The 16972-nt window shown below is 47.8% G+C and overlaps 5 protein-coding genes across 8 annotated transcripts in view; 2 read left to right on the plus strand and 3 right to left on the minus strand.

Annotated features, from left to right (window-relative positions):
- Positions 1–5274, minus strand: part of LOC108051227 (putative helicase mov-10-B.2) — a 7672-nt gene extending 2398 nt beyond the window's left edge. The window contains exons 1-4 of one of the 2 annotated variants that reach the window (XM_017133246.2): positions 4521–5274; positions 1187–1223; positions 988–1130; positions 69–934 (exon numbers count right to left, since the gene is read on the minus strand). In XM_017133246.2, coding sequence (XP_016988735.1) covers positions 69–934; positions 988–1130; positions 1187–1223; positions 4521–4549 — 1075 coding nt within the window. In that variant the 5' untranslated portion in view covers positions 4550–5274. Of the gene's footprint in view, positions 1–68; positions 935–987; positions 1131–1186; positions 1224–1303; positions 1315–4520 lie in introns of those variants that run through there. The other variant, XM_044459550.1, reaches the window with a different exon arrangement.
- Positions 1464–4300, plus strand: LOC108051228 (general transcription factor 3C polypeptide 3). The gene is made up of 2 exons (XM_017133247.2): positions 1464–3254; positions 3307–4300. Exons 1-2 carry the CDS (start codon positions 1500–1502, stop codon positions 4162–4164), a joined length of 2613 nt encoding a protein of 870 aa, XP_016988736.1. The 5' UTR covers positions 1464–1499; the 3' UTR covers positions 4165–4300.
- A 627-nt stretch (positions 5275–5901) lies between the features above and the next one.
- LOC108051230 (spondin-1) lies at positions 5902–11635 on the minus strand. Its single transcript, XM_017133251.2, has 5 exons — positions 11343–11635; positions 7788–8182; positions 7260–7721; positions 6976–7201; positions 5902–6921 (listed from the first exon to the last, which is right to left on the minus strand). Exons 1-5 carry the CDS (start codon positions 11527–11529, stop codon positions 6074–6076), a joined length of 2118 nt encoding a protein of 705 aa, XP_016988740.1. The 5' UTR covers positions 11530–11635; the 3' UTR covers positions 5902–6073.
- LOC108051229 (protein teflon) lies at positions 8261–11248 on the plus strand. Of its 2 annotated transcripts, XM_017133250.1 has the most exons (4): positions 8261–8727; positions 8791–9346; positions 9692–10337; positions 10394–11248. In XM_017133250.1, the coding sequence occupies exons 1-4, from the start codon at positions 8370–8372 to the stop codon at positions 10910–10912; spliced, it is 2079 nt and encodes a 692-aa protein (XP_016988739.1). In that variant the 5' UTR covers positions 8261–8369; the 3' UTR covers positions 10913–11248. The 2 variants fall into 2 exon arrangements, with proteins under 2 accessions (XP_016988739.1, XP_016988738.1); XM_017133249.2 differs by having other exon boundaries at positions 8279–8727; positions 8791–10337; positions 10394–11053.
- Positions 11636–11776: 141 nt separating the features above from the next.
- Positions 11777–16835, minus strand: LOC108051225 (uncharacterized protein KIAA0930 homolog). 2 transcript variants are annotated; one of them, XM_017133244.2, is made up of 7 exons: positions 16244–16835; positions 15443–15609; positions 14961–15383; positions 14452–14899; positions 12467–13798; positions 12207–12356; positions 11777–12147 (listed from the first exon to the last, which is right to left on the minus strand). In XM_017133244.2, the coding sequence occupies exons 1-7, from the start codon at positions 16359–16361 to the stop codon at positions 12107–12109; spliced, it is 2679 nt and encodes an 892-aa protein (XP_016988733.1). In that variant the 5' UTR covers positions 16362–16835; the 3' UTR covers positions 11777–12106. The 2 variants fall into 2 exon arrangements, with proteins under 2 accessions (XP_016988733.1, XP_016988734.1); XM_017133245.2 differs by lacking the exon at positions 12467–13798 and having other exon boundaries at positions 16244–16824.
- Between the last annotated feature and the right edge of the window lie 137 nt (positions 16836–16972).

The following is a 16972-nucleotide window of genomic DNA, read 5'->3' on the forward strand; positions in this document are numbered from 1 at the left end:
ACCAAAGAATATTTTACATAATCTCAAAGATGCAGACAGAAATGGGATTGTACACACTAATTGATTACCTGGTGGTCCGAACACAATGTAAGGTCCCTGGGGACTTGGTCCTGCGACAATTCTCTGCACCGCCTGCAACTGCTCCGCGTTGGAATAGATGGTGGAATTTAGCAGGCAGATTGCAGCCGGAGGAGCAGGCTCCGGAGGTGGCTTCACCTGCAACCAGCTGGGCAGGATTGCGCAGTCGCGCAGCTCGATCATCGACCGGTCCACCATCTGGGTCAACCAGCCGGGGAACGGGAACAGGTAGCGGCGTATCAAGGGGCTCTCCTGGAGCAGCTTTAGAGCGCGGTACATGTAGCGGAAGGGAGTGCGCCTGGAGCGGATTATAGCACAGAATCGCTGACTCAGCAACTCCTCATCGCCGGGGGTGCTTCCACGGCTGAACCGAATGTGGACTGTGGTGCGACTTACCTGCTCCACACTTGCCACATGCCGACGCATGGGATCCTTCAATTGGAGGCCCTCGTGGGCATGTGGGAGCAGAGCCAGCAAAAGTTGCTTAGGCAGCGGAGAGGACAGCAAGCTGGACTTGGGCACCAGCACCACCTCGTCCAAGTTGGGGGCCACCACGTCCTCGGCGTTCACGCCCTTGGTGTTCAGGGCTATTTTGTATCTGAGCTTGGAAACCCGCTGCACAGCCACATCGGGCTGGATCAGTTGGGCGTAGAGCTGCATTGTGCTTATGTCCTCGATGCTCAGCAGAATTTGCATCACGGTGCATACGTTGTAGAACTCCAATCGCCTGGTGGTCAGGTACTCCGCGAATACCGCATTAGTGGTCAAATCTGAATCCGTAAATTCGGTGGTTAATGCTTTCATCATTTCAGGAGTGGGTGGAGAATACGGTAGGTTGCGCATCAACGCCAAAAGTCTGGGGAGGATTGGCGTAAGGCTAAGATCGAGGAGAGATACAAAATAACTCACTTTTTCTGTTTTTCCAAAGGGTCATAAGGTTTGGCTTTCGGGTCGTCATTGGCCACTGCTTTTGGGCCCAAAAGAAAGCTAGTGTTCTTCTGTTTTAGCCAATGATCCGCGTTGCAAGCTATTTGCGACAACTGACGATCCAACTGAAAACTTTTATGTTACATCCTGGTACCACAAATAACCGCCTTAAATTACTCACCAATTCCAAGTTCTCGGTGCCGTACATTGTTTGCTTGCTAAGAGAAATTCATACAAGTTAAATCACATTAATTAAGACAAGAACTAAGAATGAGCGAGTTTTCCTAGAATAACAAACTTTAAGTTCCGTTGCTTTTCCAGGGGTGGGCCAAACTTGTCCATTCTTGCGCGGGCAACATCGATTTCAATTGATCGATATATTTTCGATAGTTACTTAATTGGGAATCACTGATACGAAAAAGAACACTCTGCAATACTGGTTTTGTGCCATCTCTGACTCGTAAGTTTGTTTACAAAAAAGGGACCTGGCGGAAATGGGCGATTCGGATTCAAACGAGGTCCTCATAGAGGAAATAGACAGCAACGACGTGCCGGAGAACGAGCTGGAGCAGTTCCAGGAGACGGAGCCACTGCGTGTTGTGGACATCATCGACTGCGACGCAGATGGCGAGCGTCGGACCTTCGAGGCGGACGAGGAGGAAGGAGCTCTCATAAAGCGCTATGTGCAGGGCGTCCAATGTCTGGAGTTCCCGGACTTCTGCACCAAGCTGGAGGCCAGCGACGAGGATGAGGAGGGCAACGAAGACGAGCTCGTGGAGGCGTCAGGAGCCACCAACGTTGAACAGCCTCGTACTTCGACACAGGCGAGGCCACCACAGGAGCAGCCTTCAGGAAGTGGTCGTTCCACAGGCGGCGGCTTCCGAAAGAGCCAGCTGAGCACCGCCCTGCAGGGACTGATGGGCGAGGCCAACCTGAGTTTCGTCTATGGACGCTTCGAGACAGCAGAGCGCATCTGCATGGAGATCATTAGACAGAATCCGCTGGCCAGCGAACCCTTCTACACGCTGGCCGAGATCTATGAGAACCGTGACGAGGTCAAGTTCCTCAACTTCTCCACATTGGCCGCCCACTTAAATCCCCAGGATCGGGACATGTGGATCCGAGTCTCCGATCTGCTCGTGCAGCAGGGCAATCTGGCCCGTGCCCGTCTCATCTACACCAAGGCCATCAAGATGCTGCCCAAGGTCTACCAACTGCGTCTGCGGAAGGCGCAACTCCTGCAGAAAATGGGCGAAACCAATGCGTCCATGTTCACGTACCTGAAGATGCTGCCCCTAATGCCGCCGGAGGAGTGGAAGATGTGCCTGAACACGGCCAAGAACGTGGCCCGCTACTTTCACGTACTGGAGAAGCACACGCTTGCCCTGGAGGCCATGGAGGCGGCGTACAGCGTGTGTGGGGTGCGCTTCACCTTGGAGGACATCAACATCTACCTCGAACTACTGATCCTAAACAAGCAGTATGCCAAGGTCTTGAAGTGCCTGAGGGAGCGCACTAACTTCGAGCTGGAGAACGACCAGGAGGAAAGTCTCGAACTCATATTCTTCTGCGAGATCCCGGATGACTATGTCCCAGAGCTGCGAGCCAAGCTGTGTGTCAGCATTATCCACATGCGGGCGCACCACCTGCTGGGCTATCTCATCCAGAATGTTCAGGAGCACATCACTCTGACGGCGGATCGCGTGGAGCTGTACATGGACATCACGGAGGCTCTGATGCAGGAGCACAAGTACGCCGAGGCCATTGCGCTGATGAGCCCAATTACTGATGGCGACACCGTCGAATGCCCGGCGTTTGTGTGGCTGCGGCAGGCCGAGTGCCTCCGCCAGCTGAACCGCACGAACGAGGCCATCCAGAGCTATGAGAAGGTGGTGCAACTGGCGCCCTTCTGCTATGATGCGCGGTTTACCCTCTCCGCCTTGCTGAAACAGCAGGGTCGCCACGAGGAGGCCGTCCAAGCACTGGAGCAGCCGGGTGAGGCTGAGGGCCAACCGCTGATTGCCCGCCTGCTGTACGAGAGGTGTGTGATGCTGCAGCAGATTGGGCGCATAGAGGAGTTCTTGGACGTGGGCTATGCTCTGCTCAGTCGGCACTCCATCAAGCTGTACAACCGCGAGGAGATGATGGCGGCCGCAAATGGAGGCAGTGCCTACAACTCGGAGAGTCTGAAGACCATCATCCAGATGCGCAGCAAGGCGGTTGATAGTTCAGCGGAGCAGGATCTACAGGTGACTTTAATGCAGTTTTACTTGTATCCCAAATTTATTAATTTCTCAATAGGACCCTGCCAAAAATGCCGCCACTGAAGCCTCCGATCTGACCGTCAAGGACGAATTCAACCTCTTTCAGGAGCTGGTGCGAACGGCTTTTAAGCATGGCATGCACAGCGCTGCCGAGAAGATCTGTTTCGCCATGGTGACCACGAAGAGATTTACATACTACCACCACGAGATCGAGAGGATTATGGTGCTGACCTGCTACTACAACGACGACTGTGCGATAGCCTTCTCGTATCTGCGGGAACTGATCGCCAAGCAGCCCAGCCAGACAACCCTGTGGAACATGCTCTCGCTGATGATCCAAAAGGGGGATGAGGTGCGCTACTATCGCTACATGCGGCGTCTAATGCAACGCCACCCGGTGGATACCAAGCCGATGCGCATCTTCCAAGGACACTACCACCTCAACTGCGCCTCCTTCAAATATGCGTTGAACATCTACATGCCTATTCTGCGCGAGAATCCCGAGCCCCTGGTGGCTCTCTGCATAGCCGTGGCCTTCAACCAGCTGTCGCTGCAGAAGAAGGTGCTGCGTAAGTCGGCTTCTGTGGCCCAAGCCGTGGCTTTTGCCCAGCGCTACAAGGAGTTGCGGTCCGCTGGTCACGAGTTCTCGGATTGCGCCGCCCAGCAGGAGATCTTCTACAACATCGGGCGAATCTACCACCAGGCCAACATCCTGCACCTGGCAGTCGAGTACTACGAAAAAGCGCTGGCCGTGCCCGTTCACCCGTTGATTGCAGAGCACGAATCTACGCTGGGTCTGCAGCACGAGGTGGCCTTCAACCTGCACCTGATATACCGAGCCAACGGGAACAAGTGGAAGGCCCGCCAGTACCTGATGCGATACTGTGTGGTCTAATCAGTGGTATACAGATATAACATTACAAATGGTGTAAGTAGCTTTGTATTTATAAGCTCGTTCCGTACAAATAACATGAAAGTTGTATTTCATTTGTATGAATCACGCTTGACTAAAAACACTTTTTCACGACTAATTAAGGATAATCAATTATTTAAACCCCCATAAATTAAAAAGGACTCGAGGGAAAGAGAAGCACTTTTAAATGGAAAACTTTTTTTTCGAAATGACTAATTGAGAAGAAAGTTCTCGAGCTGCTTTGTCTTGGGACTACAGAGATAAGATCATTTCTTTAATGTATTGTTTCGCCTTTGTGTATATAGAAAAAAATAGTTCTTAAATTAATTAAGACTTACCAACTGCTCTTTTCCAAGACTGATCCCATTTTATTTTATAAATTGTAAAATCACTAATTCTTTTTACAAAATGTGTGTTGTTTTCTGTTGAAGAACTTTTTAGTACTGAAATCAAGAAACAGCTACCAGTCGTCTTTATACCGACAAAAAACAATAAAGGGGACTTCCATTATTTCAGTTGTCTTATCAATTGAAAATTTAATTATAGTGATGCAGGTTATATGATGTTAAAAGTTCTGTTAAATCATTTCTGTTAAAATAACCCACTGTAAAACCAGTTAATAACATTTGCAAAAAATAGCATTTGTGGCTTAGTCATGATAAAGGCCATTAGACTTCTCCAATGAAAGCCCTTCTATTAGTCACCTAATAATATTGATCTATGGGAACTGGGTTGTATTCAAAAGCTTTAGGAGATAACACGAAAAACTAACATAAGTTCTTCTAGTTTTCTTCAACTGGTCTTGTATTCACATATTATTTTAATCATTGTTAAGGAACACTAAAATTTAAAAATTTGGCGGTTACATTTGTGAGGCGTAGGAGTCGCCAATATATTGATAACAACAGAACCATTGGGGTGTTAATACAACCCAGACTTATTTTCGATTTTTTAAATAAATATGTAATTAAATTTGTTAGTTTCAAAAAACGGGTCGGATGACGGAGCACCAGAATCCCATGCAACGTTTGAAGAAATGGTTCGGACGACAATAAAATATTTATGAGTGCAACAAAACTGCATAGAGATTGTTTTTAAATACTTAGGTTTGTAGGATATATATACTAGATATTTTCATTTTACCCATCCAGAAGGCGTTATATTTTTAGTCAGAAGTTTGTAACGCAGCGGGAGACGTTTTCGACCAGTATATATATTATTGATCAGCATCCGTCTGATTTTACACCGTTTGCAAGCTCAGTTTAAAAGCTAGAGACTCAAACTTTCGCAATCGTCTTTTAATATGTGTATGCAGATCAAGCTTATTCTAAAGCTGCCATAGAAACAATCGTGTGAAGTTTTTTTTTAATTTTTTGTTTTTAAAGAAATTTGTGTATCTTTAGCTGTTTTTGTCTAATATAACGATTTAATTCCATATTTGAAACAAAAACAAATACCTTCAGTATTATTAAAATCGAATTCAACGGCTTATGACATTCCAGCATTTAACTATTATTTCCCGATATAAAAGTGGGCTTTCCCGGATCTCCGGATTTGAGCATTTCTCATAATGGGTTGGTTCATTATTTTTTGCGAAAAATCGACTCAAATGAAATTAGTTAGGTGTGAATCCCACTCGATTGGAAATTTTTATAATGAGTTTAACAGGGTTTTAGTCAAAATACCGAAATTGTTTAACGAATTCAACAAGGTATGACATTGTTGACTATATCTCTTTATTTAAGATATCAGAAGGTGGAACATTTCGAACACATAATATACGAAGGAGTTAAGGCATCTTCTCCACCCTAGAAAGCAGGGTCCTTAATTGACCACGCCCTTCAAGCACGGTTGAGCTTAATTTTAGAGCTCGGAGATCCCGACTCCGCCACTAACCTCTGAAAGGAGGTGAGGACCTGATCACGCTACAGGTGTTCAGGCACTCGTTCTCCGTGAGGAAGTTGTTGCGGTTGCCTCGACATCCTCCGTAGCTAAAGGAGCCACAGCGCTGGCTCTGCGGATCGTAGGCATACCGCATGTAGTTGCCCCTGCAGGGACCCACATCCGGCGCCTGGACACAGATGTCCCTGGCCTGCTCCGCGTTTATGTGGCAGTCGGTGGGACCGTCGCACTCCTTCTGCTGGTTCAGCTCCATGCGCCGCGTGCAGTTCTCCTTTTCGGGGCCATTCTCCAGCAGGACCAGGCGCGTTCGGATGGTCACTCCCTTGCCACAGGCCGAGATGCAAGGACTCCAGTCGCTCCACTGGGTGGTGGGGCATTGCGGATCCGGCAGCTCCACCTGCTCGTACTTGCAGTCCGGCCGCATGCACTTGTTCTTCTCCACCACCGAGATGTGGGGGCACCGCTTGCGTCCCAAGTAGTTGACAAAGGTGCGCGTGCGCATGGTGATCCCGATACCACAGCTGGCGGAGCACGCGGACCACACACTCCACGACGTGGTCTTGCACAGGCCGGCTCCCTCGCCATCGCTGCCCACCAGGGACTGCGAGTTGGCCAGGTTCTCGCCCTCATCCTCGTCGCGATCCCTTTGTTGGGAGGAGCCATCGGCGCATTCGGGTATGGAGGCCACGCACATCTCCTTGGACACTAGCTGACGGGAGCACTTGTTCTGATCCGCCGCCGCAGGATACAGATACTGGCGGCTGCGCATTCGGATTCCCTTGCCGCAACTCACGGAGCAGGGGCTCCAGGCGGAGTAGTCGCTCACCCGGCATTCGGCTGGAAGATCGATTACTGATGTGTTAGAATGCTAGACTCGCGGATTCAACATACCTCTGGTGTCCTGCTCCTCGGCATCGTCGGACACCTCCAGCTGGAGGGCCTGCAGGAAGTCATCATCGCAATTCCGGGAGACAATCTTCTCTCGTCGCAAGTGAAGCCTGGCCAGAGGGGGCATCTCGCGGCTCTGGGGATTGTAAAAGGGCGCTCTGGGATCCTCGGGATACATGGTGGTGATGCGGTACATTCTCTCCGGAGGCTGGGTTTCCGAATTGGGCGACTGCCAAGGAAACTCCGTTTAGTATTTGAAGGCCCTTACTCTATCTCTAAACTTTTACCATATATGAAATACCACTATCGGTGCCCGCATCCCAGGGATACAGATCAAAAGTCATTGACTCCTTCCAACTGCAGTCATCAGTGCAGAGATCCTGGCCACTAATGCCAACCACCCAGTCGGGGGATGGGCCGAACATGGACACCAGCGACACCTTCGGGTGCTTGCGATCCACACGGAATTTGGCGGAGGTGTTCTGGTTGACATTCGGGTACCACAGGCCAGCGGCCTTGATCAAGGTGCGCAGCTTGGGCCCGTTCGCCCGCAGCTCCGCCTCCAGAGCAGTCGGGGAACCCCACTCCGCCAGGGAACGGAATCCGGCGGTGGCCAAGTGGTTCTCGCCCCAGAATGAAAAGTTAGACTCGTGCGAGGCGCCAATAACATCGGAGAAGTGGGTCAACCAGATGGCGAAGGGATAGTCCTTGGGATGGGTTTCATTCGTCCAGATGCCCTCAAAAACGAACTGGAAGTGTTTGCGAAATCCCTCATTATCCAGGATATTCTTACTATAACTTATTCCTTTACTCACGCTGTACTTGGCTTCATCGCAGGCGCAGCATTCCTTCTGGGCAGCAGCTGCGTCCGGTTTCCGCTCACAGATCACGGTGGATAGGTTGCCATCGTCGGCAAACCAGGCTTTGGGGCCCTCATAGACCATGGCCGACAGGGAAACACAGCCGGAACCCGCCTCCGGAGCCACCCACATGACCTGGACCTCCGTTTTGGGCAGGTCGTCGGCCTCGGAAACAGTATTCACACATCGGTCGTTGAATTTGGTCAGGGAGTCGCTGAACAGCTGAAAGCGACCCACTCGCCTGGGACTGGCTGCCTGGGGACGCCGTGCTCCAGTTTGAGCCTCTGCAGCAATGGTGAAGTGGGTAAAGTGCTGGATTTTCGTGTGGGTTCGGGATCCAAGTAGGAGCACTGTTGAATACATTTCAATTTAAATTTCGATAAGAATGCTAATCGATTAAGAAAAATCGCTGCCGCACATGCCGTCATTTAACAACACTGTTCAGTATCTATATCCGTTTCACTCTCGCGTTGAAGCCAACGCGCAATCTTAACTATACGTTTAATTTGTTTTATTGTTACCCATTTCGTTTAAATAATGTCCTCATTCATGGATATGCTGACAGGGAGTCGGAGCGTCGACCTGAAAAAGTGCGGCGATGTGGTGGTGTCCCCCAGCGATAATATGGTGGCGGTTTACTGCCACTTCTGCCGGGACATATTTACAAATTTGCGGGAATTTTTGAGACACCTCCAGTGGGCGCATGTCGATGTGCTGCATTTCACCAAGGAGCAGAATGGGTACTGCGTGGAAGAGCTGTTGTCCGAGGAGGAGGATGCCCAGTCGGCGGGCAGCCGCAACACCAGCGGCGGGGATTCCGGCGTTCAGGCAGAATCGGAGGAATTGGAGGGCATAAAGAATGCCGGAAATAAGGCACACAGTAGTCAAAAAACACGTGAGTACTAGGGGCATTCTCCAAAAAAAGGCTCATTTTAATCGTAAGTTACTTATACCGCAGTGGGACTTAAGGATAAAGTGGAGGATATAGTGGCAAAGGAGGGACACTCCCAACAGAAAGATATCATTGAATCAAAGCCCGAAAACCAGGGATTCAAAGGTCCTCGCAACAAGACTGCAAATGAGGGGAAAACCTTGAAAATCTGCGAGCTAAAGAGTCACAGCATTGCCAGGAATTCGAGGAAACGTATGAGCAGCGTGAAGAACCGCATCCTACAAGCCATTGAAAACGATGTGAATACAAAAATTCTTATGAAACCTACGGGAACCAACTGCAGTCTCCTTATAACTGAACCTCTAGAAGAAGGGAACATACAGCCTCTTAATTTTAATACTCCTATCAAGCCAGCACCAAGCTCATCTAATTTAAGTGTAAGAAAATCTAGTTTAACCAAAGCTCGAATGGAAACAGATCCTTCCCAGGTCAGTCATCTTAACTCTAAGGCAAAGCCCAACTCAACATCTCAGCAAGTTAAAGTATATTCCGTTTCAAGTATGGTTAAAGAAATCTGTCAGTTCTCAAAACCATCTAGACCTAGTGTCGAAAGAGCAAAGAGGATATCATCACCCTTGCAAATAAGACATGTAGATTTTCTGCCGAAGCTTGATTTAAAACCAAAGTCATTAACTAAGACAAGCGAAGCAATTGAGAGCAAGGAGTCACATTTGCCTAACAAGAAACCAACGTCTGATAGTCTCGTTAAGCCACTACAAACTAAAAATCCATTGTTAAAAAGAGGTTTGGAGGAAATCGGCAGTACCCGAGATGATAATCAGCCCAAAAATCTAAGTCTTTCAGTGCCCAATTTAAATACTAATTCAAACAAAGAGCAAAAGCTATCGGACAACGACAATAAAAAACAGACAAAACCATCTAGACCTAGTGACGAAAGAACAAAGAGGATATCATCACCCTTGCAAATAAGACATGTAGATTTTCTGCCAAAGCTTGATTTAAAACTTAAGTCATTAACTAAGGCAAGCGAAGCAATTGAGTGCAAAGAGTCACCTTTGTCCAACAAGAAACCAACATCTGATAGTCTCCTTAAGCCACTACAAACTAAAAATCCATTGTTAAAAAGAGCTACGGAGGAAATCGGCAGTCCCCAAGATGATAATGAGCCCAAAAATCTTTCAGTGCCCAATCTAAATACTAATTCAAACAAAGAGCAAAAGCTATCGGGCAACGACAATAAAAAACACTTCAAATTGGAGACGAAAAATTCAGATAATTTAGATTTGGAGTCCAACAATCTAGAAACCAGCACCTCCAAAGGTTCAAAAATTGATCAGACAAAGATAAACCTCGTAAAAAAGAAACAGACCACAAATCAAACAATTTACCAAAAACTATTTAAAGGCAATACTAAATACGACAAACTGGAGCCCGAAAGTATAGACACCGGCCGCAAAATGTTGCAAGCCAAAAAGCAGAAGGAAAACCTGATCGGAATTAAAAACGAACAGACAAGTAACAATACAAATCTGCGTTCAAATAAAAAATCCGGACCCTTATTAGACAATGCAACTCTTTTAAAAAATGTTGGGGTGAGCAATTGATCCCCGACATTGCCCGATACACCTAATACTTTGATCCTTTTCAGTTACCAGCAATCCAAAATGCCAGCTTTGAGGATAAAATAATGTTGGACGAGTTGGTGCAGTTGCGCGAAAAGGCTGCCCAGTTTAGCAAAATATACATGAAGCACGATTCCATTTGGAATTATAGAACGAAGACTCCATCAGCCACATCTGAATATCTTTCTCTCCTTATTTCTGCGTTAACTTCGGAAGTAAACTTAGTGATGGGATGCAACATGACTGAAAGCGAATTAAAACGTATCATAAATCTGATTTCAGCTTGGTATCAAAATATGATTAATCTGAAGATTTTCAAGAAAGTAGCTCTCTCGCTCACCGACCAACACCATTTAAACCTATTCGCTTTTTTACCTGTTAGTGCTGCGTACTTTTGCGAGAGTTGCGAGAAAATCTTCGCCTTTGAAGATTCCTACAAAAAGCATTTGGTGTCCCACGAAGTTGGGTATCGTTGCACATTATGCAATAGAATTTTCAAGTACCAAGGATTCTACGAGAATCATTTGCGCACCGTTCATTCATAAACTGTGCCACCTACGACCTCATTAAGATTTAAGTTGTAGTTATCAGTAATACACTACTCAATGTTATGTAGTTGCCAAAAATACATATAAAGAATATTGAAAAAACAAATAAGCAGTGAAGTTCATAAACTAGCTAGTTATGATTATTTTAAAACGTTATTATTTTATATTATATTATATATTATATTTTTCTGTACTAAGGTTTTGAATAAATAACCACTGTACCCTCAATACATTCCAGTTCTTTCATCATTAAACACACGAATAAATTAAAGATTAGCCACATAGAAATTAAAAATGGCATTATCAAAATACTTTGTTAACCGAGAGGATGGACACCAGTTGCCCTGCATTTTCTTATCACCTCCATTGCTTTTGTTTTTAGTTCTCAAGTGACCCCGCTGATTACGAAACCAGCTTCCCGACTTACAATTATACGTCTTCCCGGGCACGTATCCGTTGGGTCCATCGGCCACAATTAATTTGTATCCATTGTCGCCGCGTGTGCGTCGACCGTGGTTCAAGTGGGTGGGCGCCCGGGGACAGGCGGTAACCGTACTAATTGTCAGCCAGACGACGACGACGAGGCGAATCAGCAGCGGCAGCGATTGCCCCATCTCCAGTGCTTTGTTCCCGCGTTATCACTGATTTCACTAGGGTTTCTGAGCTCGACAGAAGATGCGACTGTTCCAGGCGAGGCTCAGCAGCAGACTAATATAGCAGGAGAGGCGATTGAGCTATCTTCACGTCGAGTGACGAAGCCGATGCCGGATGCTTCGGGTACTCTGATTACAAACATTGGTATTGAGGCGGTTTAGATTGTCTCAATCCATTGCTCCTTGATTAATATCACTTTCCTCTGGCTTCTTTTTCTATTTGGTATATATTTCGTGGTATAAATGTTGCCGTACAATTTACAAATAATATTACTATTATATATTTCCATATCATCGGTAACAGTGTTCACTATCGTAGTTCGTAGTTCATAAATTTGTAGGTTGGCTCTGCGCTCACCAAGTAGTTTAATCCGCGCGGATGCGCTTTAGGAAACTCAACGTTGGTCGAGAAAAAGCAAATATACTGATAAACAAACTAGGACTGATCACACGGTTGGCATTCGATCGGTAAATAGGGAATAAATGTGAGAACTATAAAGCATACGGGCATAAATCACAATTGCAAACGAAGTTAATACTAAAAGGTCAGAATAGGCGTTTCCCGGTGATCCAAGAGATCTGTGAAGGAGGTTAGGATTAGGGTAACTATTAGCTGGGAGTCCCTTTGGATAGCTTACCCTTTGCAATGCTCCACCAGGGCAGTGTCACATAGGTGAGGAATGCATTGAGCGGCGTGGACTGCTGTCTTCTGTTCTCTTTCCAGAAATGAAAGGACTGAGTAAAGCCTCGACTGGTCCAGAGAGGATTGTAGGCGCCGTCGTCGAGTTCTAAAAGTAAATAAGGCCCACAGGATTAGACACGGTGAATCGAGAGCATTAGAAACTAGGGACATGCATTGTATAACAAGAAGTGTAGATATAAAATCCCAGGCAATAACCTTTTAGTGCCTTTTTGGGCACGTCGCACCAGTAGTAGATGTTGGTGCCATCTGGAGTTCGGCGCTTCGGCACCAGATGCAGCATCTTGCTGACATGAGCCTGCTTGGCTGTCCGCGGAAGAGTAGCACTGGTGGCCTCCTGGTTGCCATTGGCCACATCGAGCATAGGCGTAAGTTCCGTGGGCGAAATCACCTTGGTTATTTCACTCTCCTCGTTCTCATTGTTCTCGTCCGGCTGCAGCGGATGATTTTCCGGCTCCACCGCAACGCGGACACATTTCTCAAATCGGTTGGGTGGGGTCTTGGGGGATTCCACCACCGGCAGCTCCTCACGTCCTCGCACACTGATCATCAGCTTGCTATCGCTCTCACTTAGGATGGCCATCTTGGCGGCTCCAGCTCCTTCGGACTCACTACCATTCAGCGAGGTAGCATCGTCGGCGATTTCGTACTCCTCGCTCTTAGAGGCTTCAGGCCTTGGATTGTTATTGTTGACAGCCTTGTGTTTTGTCGCACCACTTGATTTGCCTTTGTCCTTTTCCTTAGTCTTGTCGCTGTCTTTGTCTTTGTCCTTTTCCTTGTCCTTGCCGGCTTTGAGCCGCTTGGGCGACATCTTGGCCAGAAAGTTGGTTGCCGAGCCGTTGACCTTCTGATTCGAAGACTTCTTGTCGTTCTCCTTGTTCTTGTCCTTATCCTTGCTATCTTTGTCCTTCTCCGGATCCTTGGCCTTGGCCGAGCGCAGTCTTGGGGTTATAATCTTCTTGGTGGCCACCGGCAGACTGGTCCTGCGATCAGCGGCGCTGAGTGAAGCGCTCCTGGTGATGCTTGCACCCTGCTGCTTGCGCTTGGTCTCCGACGGAAGCCTGAAACTGCTCCTTTTGCCCACCAGCAGCTCGCTCTCCACACTGAGGATGCTGGTCTTGGGCTTGAGACGGGTGGGCCGCTTGTCGGGCATCTTGGCCAGGCAGGCGGGCGACTCGTTGGACGGATCCTCGCAGCTGGGGCAGTACACCTCGGACATTTCGGGGGTGTCCGTGTTCTTGGCCGACGCCCAGCGCTTCTTGCCCTTCTTGCCACCGAAACAGTTGCAGCCCGTGGACGAGTTTTGCCCAGCTCCTTTGCTGTCGCCGGAGACTGTGACCTCCACGGCGGCACTCAAAGGAGGCGGAGTCACGGCCGGAACAGCAGCGGCCGCTGGAGCAGTGGAAGAACTCCCAGTTGGAGATTCTTGGGGCAACTTTTCTTGGTCACCAGCAGCGAGCTTGTGGGTCTCGCAATTCGGATTTGGGTGCAGTTTTGCCGCGGAGGCCGAGAAAGCAGGACGTTGCTGATCTACAAGTAGATATAGATCGGTTTTTGCGTTTAAAAGCATATACATCGACACACATGTACAACCGAGGATCGGCCCAAGCAACTTAATTGGTAATTGGCAACAGAAAGCAGTGGAAATAATAAGCCAGAATAGGGAAACACAAAAAGCTAGGGGATCGATCGGTGAGGATGTCTAATGAATATACAATCAAGCCACCACCTCGGAAAACAAAATTTCTAAGAGGAGTGGGAAAAGGATAGGACTAAAGGATGTGATGAACGACGCCCTGCCTCAACCCAACATCCAGTGTCAAAACAAAAGCCAAACGGAACATAATTTTGGTTGTCCTTAGTGTATTATTTGTCCTGCTTTCTCGGCAATGTCTGGTGTTCTCTTTATATATATATACTCTGGAGTTGTTTTTTAGGGGGCACATATAAAGTATATATATAAATTTGATAGTTGGAAATTGTAAAAGGAAAATCAATGGAACCACAACACATTACGAGAAGTAAATCAGGAATATGAACGGAAATGAAAGGAGCAAGCGGAATAAGCAGCATTAACTACGGTAACAAGTACTAGCAATGTTCAATTGTAAATATCATGCAACTAAAGGATGCTCAAATGAAGAGGAAACTAGGAGAAACTAGGTATAGAGGTATAGACTGACCATCGCGCAGATCTCCAGCCTCGATCTCGGACACCTCGCTGGCCAGCGAATCCAGTCCCTCGTTCTCCGATCGCGCTTTGGCACCCACACTGGGACTGGTGCCACTGCCCACCATGTCCTGGTTATTCGAGTTCTTGGTGCGCCAGCCGTAGCGGGAGAAGTTGTTCAGATTGGCGCTCGGATCGCTGAGACGTCGCTGATGACGGTAGGTGCAGTAGTCGTCGTTCTCCTCCTCCCACTCGTCCCACATGTCAGTGGCGCAGAATCCCGGCTCGCTGGTGGGCGTCTCCACCCCGGATCCCTTTGGCTTGGTCACCGCCATCTCGGCATGGCCCTTTCCCTGCGGTCCCTTCATCCGGACAAATTCACAGCGTGTTTGGACGCCCGCTCCACTGCTGAAGAGGCCGAAAGACATGCGCTGCGCCACCTTGGAACTCAGACTGGATTGCTTTGGGACCCAATAATCAAGTTAGTATAAAACAGGAATCGCAAGTAACATTCCAACTTACCCTGGCATCGTACACCTTCTTCAGGGCATCGTAGCGTATGGATCCCAAGAAAATCACGCCCTGGACAGCTCCATCCTTGTCATTGGCTACCAGTTCCACGCACACCATCTCCCCGTCGCGCACCAAGATGTCGCTGAACACCTCGTCGAAGTTGTCCACCATGAAGCAGATGTGCGGATACGTGATCTCCTCGCCCTCGCCCTTGGTGTCCATCTTCCGGCGACTGGGACTGGCGTACACCCTCTGCGAGTGCCTCCTCAGCACCTGCAGCTCCTTGGGCGAGGTTCTGGTGCAAATGGCCAGTGTCAGCGTGTAATCGAACTGGTGGATGACCATGTTCAGATAGACTGTCTCCTCCCAGTCCACATCGGGATCCCCGATGGGCAGTTTGCGCGAGTCCTTGCGGAATACCTCCACCTCAGTCTGTGGGAGAAATAAGTGTTATGGATCAATAGGTCGGGGTTGCAGTCCCAAATACTCACCTCAAATTTTGGCATGTGGCGCGAGGAGCTCTTCACGTGCTTCTTGCGCACAAAGAAGAGCAAATCGTCCGAGTCGATGCTGTGCACGGGCTCTGTCTGGAAGAGGAAGTGCCGCACGAACAGGTCCGTCCAGTAGGTGGTGCCCTGGAGCACAACGAAACCACCATCTGAAAAGGGCATGCAAATAATACAATTAGTGGTAGTGATATAAGATAAAATACAATTTATATAAGTTACGTCTTGGCTTTGCATTATCTTTAAATGTTTTCAATTCAAATTATGAACTTGATATTAACAAGAAGCTTAAAGGTTTAGCAACTTTTTCCTCTAAGATGAGATGGGGTCTGAAGAACTTGTGAGAACTGCGGTATGCCCAAGACTTATAATGAAGATATGTAAAATATAAAACCAAGTTTAAGATAGCTAATTATCTGTGGTTTCATTTTGGGGCATGTTCTCCTTTAAATGAGTGTCTAAAGGACTCGTGTGAATTGGGGGCTGCTCAAATTGACCGACAGGTGAACAGCTGTTTGTGGTTTCCCCATCCTGGCCCCTTCGATAAAAGTAAAAGCTGCTTATGTAAAAGAAAACAAATCGTTGGTGAAAAGTGGGGCGGAAAAGGCACGCACACAGGCGCGTCAGGCACCAACACACACGCACACCTCCTTGGGGGTTGCCCCCTGGGTGGTGTTTTGTATGGCTGTGTGAGTGTGACAAATCGATAAAGTGCAAATGTAGACAAATTTTCGCCGCTACAGAGGGAAAATCGGGAGTTCCAGTCCGGATCAGAGGGATACCCACCGTCCTTCAGCAGCTGGCGCATCTCCTTGGTCCTCTGAAAGTTGATGTCCTCCAGGAGCTGCTGCAGAGGCGTCTGGGATCCCTTCAAAAGGGCAGCGGCGGCACTGGCGAGGGCCATCCTATTTGGGGCTTTCCACGGTTCCGGCTCCGATGACGAATGTCGATGTAGAATGGTGAGTGTTACTATTTCACAACGTCCCAGACATCTCGGTTTTTGCAGGGGGGCGGTGTTGGTAGGGGGGCGCGGCTAGTGATGTGTATATTCCAGCATTTGTTGTTGATCTGCGAATAGTTATTCTAGTTCAGCTGAGATTATTATTAGTCGGCGGAGAGCAGCTCGTCTCCACGGCAGCACATGCAAATTGCAACTGAGCATCGATTCTCGGGGGTTGGTTTTCTTTCCCTTATCCGCGGAGTTTCCCCCATCCGTATTATCAGGCATCAGCTGTTCACACCCCTTCTTGTTATGGCCACTTCTTCTTTGTCTTATTTTTAGTAATTTGTGAAAAATTCCATTGCTAACTCATTTGTTTTGTTTAGCCAAGCTTTTATTGTTAAATTAACAAAAAAAAAAATAAATAACAATACAAATAGATCCACAAGTGTTGGAAAACCACAAAGTTAAACGATAACACTAAGCTTGCGCCATTTCGGTTAGAGCTTACTAACAGTTATCGATTTCAAAATTTTCAAAATTACCGCAGTTAAATTACTATGATCATTATATTG

Source organism: Drosophila rhopaloa, unplaced genomic scaffold (genome assembly GCF_018152115.1).
Source record: "Drosophila rhopaloa isolate 14029-0021.01 unplaced genomic scaffold, ASM1815211v1 contig_115, whole genome shotgun sequence".
NCBI classification, from domain to species: Eukaryota; Metazoa; Arthropoda; class Insecta; order Diptera; family Drosophilidae; genus Drosophila; species Drosophila rhopaloa.